General features: G+C 38.1%; 1 protein-coding gene across 1 annotated transcript; it reads right to left on the reverse strand.

Annotated features, from left to right (window-relative positions):
- Positions 1–616: 616 nt before the first annotated feature.
- Positions 617–4,940, reverse strand: LOC120123723 (cation/H(+) antiporter 18-like). Its single transcript, XM_039142543.1, has 3 exons — positions 3,970–4,940; positions 1,560–1,643; positions 617–943 (listed from the first exon to the last, which is right to left on the reverse strand). The coding sequence occupies exons 1-3, from the start codon at positions 4,879–4,881 to the stop codon at positions 617–619; spliced, it is 1,323 nt and encodes a 440-aa protein (XP_038998474.1). The 5' UTR covers positions 4,882–4,940.
- Positions 4,941–9,741: the final 4,801 nt, after the last annotated feature.

A 9,741-nucleotide genomic window follows, 5' to 3' on the forward strand; every position in this document is an offset into this window, starting at 1 on the left:
CGGACTAAGCACATTGACATAGATTGCCATTTTGTTAGAGAAAAGATACAAGAAGGTCTGATCAAAGCTGAGTATGTATCATCTGCAGAACAGCTTGCTGATATTTTAACTAAAGCACTTGGGATACAACAACACAACTATTTGGTGGGCAAGTTGGGGATGAAAAATGTTTTAATCCCTCAACTTGAGGGGGAGTGTAGAAAACAGTTGTAGCTGATTATTTTTTGTACAGTTAGAGAATTAGTTAATTTGTTTTTGGTTAGTTACAAGTTAGTTAGATGCCTAGTTATTGTATAAATACACTGGCTGTATTATTTTATGATACATAGAAATATAAGTGAACTTTCCAGTATCCTTGAATTAGTGTTTTAACAATTTATCCACCCGATGCTCCCTCAGCTGGTTCCAATACACAGTCATCTAGGAACTTGCCTTTGATACATTTAAGAATTTCTTGATTTAGCACCGACATTTTCGTTTCTTGATTACAAACAATTTTCGCCTTGCTGTCCAAGATCACCTTTTGTATCGCACGAACTTTCTCTCTTTTCCCCATTCCTCTGACATTCCATGTTAGCAAACAAAAATTCATATTGGGTAGAACACACAGTTAAGACTACACCTGAATTCCTCTGCTTCTGGTTTCTGCCTCCAATTCCTCCAGTCTTATCACCACCTCCTTATATGTCTCCTTAAATTCGACTCCAAGCGCTTTCCCAATAGTCAATGTAGCTAAGGCTTCGTAATTTCCAGTGTTGAGAGCAACTCCTCCTTTACTGGATTCCAATGGAGTTATACATTTGAAAGTTTTTGAGAATTTGGCACCTTTGTCCTTTTGTTTTCTTTTACTGTCCGCTGGTGAAGCATCGATTTCTGGAGTCACCGATACAACCTTCTTCGACTTGTTACGAGCAGAAATCTCTGCATCCTCTTCTCTTTGAAACTAACAAACTGTTGGAATGAGGTTGTAAGTGATTTCAGGAGTTAAATCAGCGGCATATTCTATTACTTCAATTGGAACTGATTGGATTTTAGTTTTGGTTGGTGTAATTGGACCTAAAGTGCAACGCCTAATACTTTTCAAATGTAAAATATATAACAATTAACAACGATGATTGACAAATTTGTTATTAATTGGTTGCTCAGAGTTGGCTATGTGATGGAAGAAGCAGTCTAAGATGGATAAAATTGACCTAATATCGTACGCGGGCTAATTATTTAGCTCAATACGATACCATATTTTTTTTTTTTTTGAAATTTACGATATTTATTATAGTAATTTGGAATTCGTCATTTGGACATGACGAGTTCTAATAAAATCTTATTTTTTTATTGAAACTTGTCACTTTAATTTCATCAAATATAATAAAAATTATTGAAACTCATCATTTCGACGTGACGAGTTTCATTAAAAAAATTATTTGGAGAAATTCGTCATGTGAACGTGACGAGTTTACCCTGTACTATAACATTTATCGTAGATCCCAAAATAATTTGAAGATGACCTGATAGGATAAATTTTTTTTACTAGCATAGCCTAGTGAGCCAAAAAAACCCACCCAAGTTGAAGGAATAGTCAGTGATATGCCCATCCAACCCCATGGGATCTTATTGACTGGAGCCCCACGTCTGGAGCCCCACGTCTGCAGGAGTTGAACGTATATTATTATAGTCAAAAGTTTTTGAATAAATATTATATTGTAATCATCTTAAATTAATAAAAAAAATTAAAGTCACCCTAAAATAGGATAAACTATATAAGTAGTTATTAAATTATGTTAAAATAAATTTTTAGTCATTAAACTTTCAGAAATTATACAATGGTCATTAAAACTTCTAATTCGGTAATGAATGATCATTGTGTAATTAGATAGCGTTAACTGATTTTAAACTTCTCATTTAACAAATTTCATTTGAGTAATATTTTCTGAAAAATAATTTCAAAAAAATTTAAAATATAAAAATTAACAGTTTATTTTTAAAATTATAAAAAGAAATAAAAATACAATGTGTACTTTTTAAAATTCATATTTTTTATGGAAATTAATATTTTTTTTACTTTTAAATCGTTTCTTTCGAGTTCTTGAGTCGGAATCAATTTTGCCAAAAAAAAAAAAATGCAATTTGGCGTAGAATGGACTTCATACTTTCATCAGGTACTTTAATACATTTTAGGATTTGTTTTTTTTTTTTGACAAAAACATTTTAGGAATTCTATAATAGATTATTAATGCAATTTTTTTCTTTTATGTTGTGTTAATATTGTGATTTTATTCAGTTTTTATTATATATAATTTTTAGAATAATTTAATTTAGAAAAAGCAAGTTGCAGTTTTTTTATTCTTCGAAGATGAAATTTTTTAAAATGAACGTTACACACAAAAATCAACTGCTAATGTGATACATCGAAATACATCATTCAATAAATTATCTTTATTAAAAAATATAAATAATTTTTTTCGTGATTAATCTCTTATAAAAATTTAGTTTTAATTCTAATACAAGTATACTTAGATCATTTATTTTTTCCATTAAAAATCATAATTAATATAAGACTTTAATTCTATTTTAAAACTAAACTAAAAACTATTAACGCTTTTCACAATACTTCCTTTGATAATTGAATTCATACTATAAATTCGACTATTTATTTCTTCTTCTGAGATATATGATTAAGAAATACAAATAGAGACGGGCATGGGTTGGGCCAAATTTTCGGTCCACCCAGCTCTATTCAAAAATTATAAATCATCCTCCGGACTCAAATTCGATAAAAAAATATACACCTTCAACTAAATCCGAACTCAATCTATGTTTTTTTAGATAAATTTTAAATTCGATCCGACACAACTAGAAATAATATATTTATTAAAAAATATTATTTACATTCAATAAAAATAGAGATTTAATTGAAAGAAAAAAATTATATAGAGGGGTATTATTGAAATTATCCCTAAATATATAAGGTAAAATTACAATTTTTTTCGAGCCGAGTAGGGTCAGCTATTTTCATCTTAAAATCGAACTCAATCCGACCCAAACAACAACAACAACAACAACAAAACCCTATTCCATATGCAATGGGATAAGGGGGAGGTAGGGTAATAGGTTGCCCCCAACACCAAGTTGAGAGAAGCTTCCGTTGAAGACCTCCGGCAATCAAAAAATTAAAAATAACGATAAAATGCAATGCATGTATAAATAAATAAAAAATACATAGTTAAACATTCTTCATATGCAGTCTTCATATGCGCATCTGTTTGGAACCCGTCGAGTTGGGTCTTATGTCATCCCTAAATACATTCCTTAATCTACTTATTTATAAGTGAAGTTATTGAAGCTGAATCCAGTCGAGATTAGAGATGGCAACGAGTAGGGTTATGGTCGGGTTTTCAGTCAACCAAACCTGACCCAAAGATCTACATCCTCCACCCGAACCCGACTCGACCTAAAAATTTATATCCTCCATCTTATTCGACCCAAAAAATATATACTCTCCAGCCAACTCCGACCCGACTCTATATAAAATAAGGACTTAATTAAAATAATAATAAAAAAATTAAAAAAATTACATTATTATCCTCAGGTCGAGTCAGATTAGAGTTTTCTCATCCTCTATTCGAACCCGATCCGACCCCTTAAAAAATCGACCCGACCCGAACTTTTTTTTTTTTGAAAAAATTCGACCCTATAAAATCGAGTTGGGTTTCAAGATTATGGCATTGGGGATGAGAAACGATAAGATAGAGAATATTCTTGAGTTCTCCCCCACACCTTTTCCATACTTGATAGTTCATAAAGTTTTATACGCATAAACATAGCCCCTAATAACATTGATATATCTGCTATTAATCCTACAATCTATGTTTAGTCGGGAGGTGTATGTATGCATGTATGTTTCTGACAACACATTAGATAAAGTTTCTTTGAATCATTAAGTGATCTCGGTACATTATCAATCAATTAAACATTCAAGTGATATTCTTCCATATCTTGACCCAAATAAAGAGGCATATACCCATTGTACTGTTGGATGACTAAAACTGATGCTGTGATAGACAAATCTGGAGAAATCAGCAGACTACCAACAGGTCCTAGTTCTGGGCATTCACTTTTCCTCCATAAAGCTAAGGCCCGTTCACCTTCAGGCATTCTCCCCACAAGGAAAAGGTTGCACTGCCCTGCTTCACGAATTGCATCGATCGTTTCAGTGACGTTTCTGATCGCTTTTTCTTCGAATTGAACGGAGTTGTCCTCCAGTATTTTCCCGAACTGAGATAGAAATTCTTCGGCTGACGACATTTTTTTGATGCTGTTGTTTTCTTGCATATCGATTGTGGAAATTTCTCCGATTGTTTCGGGTTCGACTACGATGCGAATGATGTTTAGACTGATACCGGGGTGTTCAGCCATTCGAATACCATAAGCAAGTGCTTCGCAATCATCGGAGCCGCCAAAGAAAAGCACGGTTATCAGGAAGGAAACATTGCTAGCTGATACATTAGTGGTTCCACCTAGGCCACGATCAACTAGGATTCCAACTGAACAAGGTGCGTGTTTGAGCACCCTCCGGTTCACGCACCGGAAGTATGAGCGAGTAGTCTCAAAAGAGCCATAAACTCTCTGGTTCTTATAGAATGGAAGGATTATGATCGCGGCTCTCTTGCCATCGGCAGTTGAACATATGTCCTCATGCATGTTCACCATTGAAGAGATCGAAGTCATAAATCGAACAGTTATTTGGCTCAACTGTTGGAAAGCTTCGAAGGCGACAACGACATGATCGGAATCCGAGCGCTGATCCTTTTTCCAGAAGGGAAGCCCATTTTTCCTCGCCTTTTGTACCATCGATATAGCCGACGACCTCTCGGATAGCTCCATGAGATGCAGAGCATACACAGAAAGTCCTTCACGCTAGGCAACTCCTCTTGACTCCTCAAAGAGATTGATCATTGGTGGTGAAAGAGATTGAATCTTGCGTTTTCTCATTGCTAAACCGTGGAATATATACATGATTACAAGAGATCAATTAGGCTACAATTAAGGAGATTACAAGAGATCAATTAGGCTACAATTAAGGAAACAAAGATATACATTCCAAACTAATGATACACACTATAAATAAAATATATTGAACATATATTCTAACACTCCCCTGCAGTCTTAGCGGAAGGTTCACGTACGCTAAGGCTGTCTCGAAAATCATCGAATAACACCCGCGGAAGTCCTTTCGTAAAGATGTCTGCAATCTGATATCGGGATGGAACATGAAGAACTCGTATCTCGCCCTTAGCGACCTTTTCACGAACAAAATGAATGTCCATCTCAATGTGTTTGGTGCGTTGATGTTGCACCGGATTACCTGACAAGTAAATAGCACTCACATTGTCACAATATACGAGGGTAGCTTTCTGAATGGGACAATGTAGCTCAAGTAACAAATTTCTGATCCAACAGGAGTCAGAAACCACATTAGCAACCCCTCGATACTCAGCCTCTGCACTAGAGCGTGATAATGTCGGCTGCCTTTTGGAGGACCACGAGATCAGGTTGTCCCCAAGGAAGACACAATAACCTGAAGTTGATCTTCTTGTGTCTGGGCACCCTCCCCAATCTGCATCAGTGTAAGAAACAAGCTTGCCAATAGAAGATTTATACAGATGCAAACCGTAGGACAAAGTACCCTGTAAATAGCGTAAGATACGCTTTAGAGCACCCATATGCGCATTGCGCGGATTGTGCATGTGAAGGCACACTTGTTGAACTGCATAAGATATGTCAGGTCTCGTAAAAGTGAGATATTGGAGAGCACCTGCAAGACACCGATACTTAGTGGGATCCTCATATGGAGCATCATGAGTGGCACTAAGTTTAGATTTCGTGTCAACTGGTGTGTGACATGAGCTACAGTTAGCCATGCCAGCCCTGTCAATGATATCTGCAGCATATTTTTTTTGAGACAAAAATATACCATTAGCATTACGAGTCACAGCAATCCCCAAAAAGAAACTCAAAGGACCTAAGTCCTTCATTGCAAATTCAGAACCCAACATAGCCATAAAATGCCTCCGCAAGCGATCCGAAGACGCTGTTAGAATGATATCATCAACATATAGCAGAATATAAGCAATATCAGAGCCCTGTCTGTAGACAAATAAGGAGTGATCAGATTTACTATGAATGAACCCAATAGTGGCAACAAATTCTGCAAATCGCTGATACCAAGCCCGAGGAGCCTGTTTTAGGCCATAGAGAGATTTCCTTAATAGACATACATGATCAGGGCGACTTTTGTCGCGAAAACCCATTGGCTGATGCATATAAACTGTTTCGTTGAGATAACCATGTAAGAAAGCATTCTTGACATCCAATTGATGTATGGGCCAAGAGTGAGAGAGAGCAATGCTAAGAACAGTACGAATAGTTGTCGGTTTTACAATTGGACTGAAAGTCTCATCACAATCAACACCCTGCTGCTGTGTCTTGCCATCACCTACAAGACGAGCTTTATGCCGCTCAAAAGAACCATCAGATTTTCTTTTATGACGAAAAATCCACATAGATCTAATAACATTCACGTCTTGGGGCCTTGGTACCAAATCCCATGTATGATTAGCAATAAGAGCATTAAATTCATCTAACATTGCACTGTTCCAATTCGGGTCACGAATAGCACTAATAGGGTCCTTTGAAATAGGGGAGATGTTAGGGGTGGTCATCGTGTTTAGATTGTGAAAGTACTTTGTGTTTGGTTTGATGATGCCATTTTTTGTTCGGGTGGTCATTTGGTGAGATGGGGTAGCAGGATGCCGAGGAGGGCTGTTGGGCGCAGGGTGGTGTGGGGCAGTATGCAGCAAAGGTGGGGGCTGATAATTCAGTCTAGTTTGTGACATAGGGGGTGAGGAAAGTGGACTGGGCTACTGGGAGCTCTCGGTTTGGGGTGTGACAGTACCAGGTGAAGAAGAGGACCTGGAGGAGGGAGATGTGTCGGACTGTTCATGAGTAGCAATGGGCTGCTGTTGAGGAAAGGAGGGTTGGGTGCTTTGCAAATGGTGGAAGTAATTTAAAGGATTTGCATCCAGAAAATCATAATCATGTGAATGTGGCGTGTGAAGTTTGGAAAAAGGGAATTCATTTTCAACAAATCTAACATGTCGACATATTATGATTTTTTCATTTGACATATCATAGCACTTTGAACCTCGATGATTTGGCGCGGGGCCAAGATAGACACAAGGGGTGGACCTTTCTTGCAATTTGTGGATAGAAGTAGAAGGAAACAAAGGAAAACATAGACAACCAAAGACGCGCAAATCCGAGTAGATAGGATCACATTGATATAAAATCTGAGTGGGAGATTTAAAACCTAAGACTTTGGTTGGGAGTATGTTTAGGAGGTATGTGGTCATTTCTAAAGCATGATGCCAAAAAGAGATGGGCAAGGAAGCATGAGCAAGTAAGGTCCGGATGATGTTATTGATTGATTTTATGTGTCATTCGGCTTTTCCATTTTGAGGAGATGTGTGAGGACATGAGAGACGAAACATCATGCCATGGTGATCAAAAAATTCTTTAAGAGTTCCATTAATATACTCTGTGCCATTGTCACATTGAAAAGTCTTAATGTTACGTTCAAATTGAGTTCGGACAAGTCTATGAAAGGATATGAATAAGTGTTTAACCTGAGATTTCTTTGCAATAGGAAATGTCCATAAGAATTTGCTGTAATCATCAAGGAATAAGACATAATAACAGTGGCCAGAAGAACTAGCAATGGGAGAAGTCCATAGATCACTATGAACAATATCAAAGGGAAGAGCAGTAGACGACAAAGAGTCATAAAAAGGTAACTTTGAGTGTTTCCCGAGAGGACACGAGGAGCAATAAGTTTTACAAGCCTTATTACAATCAATAAATTTTTTACTACTTAGAGACCTAAGAACAGCAGCACCAGGATGTCCTAAGCGATTATGCTAGAGATCTGAAGAAACAACAGTAAAGGCGGAATGATTGACAGGAGAAGTGGCTTGAGTGTTTGAAAAAATTGGATAAAGGTCACCGGTACTGTCACATCTCACTAGTTTGGCTCTCGTCTGTAAGTCATTCACAAAAAATCCAAAGGGATCAAATTCAACCGAAACCATATTATCAGTTGTGAACTTACGGACATATATTAAATTCTTAATTAATTTTGGAGCATGCAACACATTGTTTAAGGTAAATGGAGGGTACGGGAAGGGCAAAGTAGTACTACCGTGACCGACAATTGGAATTAAATGTCCACTACCAACAACAATGTTATTATTTTTAATGCTCGAATTGACATAAGATGAAAGAATACCTTGGTACGCTGTCATATGAGATGTAGCTCCAGTGTCCATATAATAATTCCCATCCGGTTGCGAAATTGAGAAAGCATGCATAGCCGCCTCAATATCCGTAGGTGTGTATGAAGGGACCATGGCACTATAAGCCTGTGGACGTTGGCCCAGAATACCTGGCCTAGGAGGCCTAGTACCGGAGGGGGTAGCAGCTGGTCTAGGAGCCCATGAAGCTGCTGGATATGGGCAGGGAGGATTGGGCCATTGAGCTAGCCACGGGGTCCAGGATGCCGGCCAAGAATATTGACCCTGATGCTGCCATGTTGGTCCAGAGGCCTGCCCAGATTGCTGTTGGGTTGGCCCATTAGCATTACGTCCTTTTCCAGAATTTTTGGTCTTTTTTTTGCTTAGTGTTTCTGGAATTCGAACGGGAGCCGTCAGTGTTCTGCTGGGTGGTGGAGGTTGAGACAAGGACCTTCTGTGGGCGGTTGGTGGAACCTCCCTCCTTAGCTAGGCGGTTTTTGATGGTCCGCTCAGCCAATTTTAGACGAGATCGACAACTTTCGAATGAAGGCAGAGGTTCTTGATTTTGAATGAAATCCACGGTCCCGGCATAAGCTTCTGGGAGCCCAGCTGTGAGCTTGAGAATGAGCCGGCTGTTGGGAATCGGAGCATCAACATCAGCGAGACGATCGGCAAGTGATTTGATGTGATTACAATAGCCATCAATTGATGAGAAATTCTCAAAGTCGAGGTCAGCAAGCTCTTGTTCGAGATGAGAGGCTCGTGAGGCTTTATTGTCTTGAAACATAGACTCGAGACGAGCCCAAGCACCATGAGCAGTGTCGTCTTTGAGAAGAATAGCATGAAGAAGATCCGCGGAAATGGTTCCATAGATCCATTGAAGGACTACAGCGTCCAACCGTTTCCAAAGAGCAGGATCAGCGGCTATAGAGGCTTCATATTCAGCCTTCTCCATCGCCTCTGTAGGAGGAATAATATGATTATGGAGATCGTGAACCCTAACAAGCACCTTAAAAAGGGCGGCCCAAGAGTGATACATTCCATGATCGGCGTCCAACGTGATGGGAACAAGAGACTTAACATTGGTGATGGTCAAAGCTGGATGAAATTTTGGTGTTTCAGCCATGAAAAGAGTAGTGCAGCGGAAGAAGAAAGAAGAAAGATAGGCAGAGGAAGAAAGTAGGGCTGAATATTAGGAGAGAAACCAAAAAATAGAAACCCTAACTGATACCATGAAAGAGATTGAATCTTGCGTTTTCTCATTGCTAAACCGTGGAATATATACATGATTACAAGAGATCAATTAGGCTACAATTAAGGAGATTACAAGATATCAATTAGGCTACAATTAAGGAAACAAAGATATACATTCCAAACTAATGATACACACTATAAA

The sequence above is a fragment of the Hibiscus syriacus genome, unplaced genomic scaffold (genome assembly GCF_006381635.1).
Source record: "Hibiscus syriacus cultivar Baekdansim isolate YM2019G1 unplaced genomic scaffold, ASM638163v2 tig00110402_pilon, whole genome shotgun sequence".
NCBI classification, from domain to species: domain Eukaryota; kingdom Viridiplantae; phylum Streptophyta; class Magnoliopsida; order Malvales; family Malvaceae; genus Hibiscus; species Hibiscus syriacus.

Bases quoted from the DNA above. Each gene is read 5' to 3' on its own strand.
- LOC120123723 (XM_039142543.1), bottom strand. From the start codon at position 4,881: ATGGAGCTATCCGAGAGGTCGTCGGCTATATCGATGGTACAAAAGGCG. The intron at 1,644-3,969 runs GTTTAATTGATT...CAACTCCTGCAG, and splicing joins TGGAAGAATATCACTTGAAT to ACGTGGGGCTCCAGACGTGG. The intron at 944-1,559 runs GTGGGTTTTTTT...ACAGTTTGTTAG, and splicing joins TGACTATTCCTTCAACTTGG to TTTCAAAGAGAAGAGGATGC.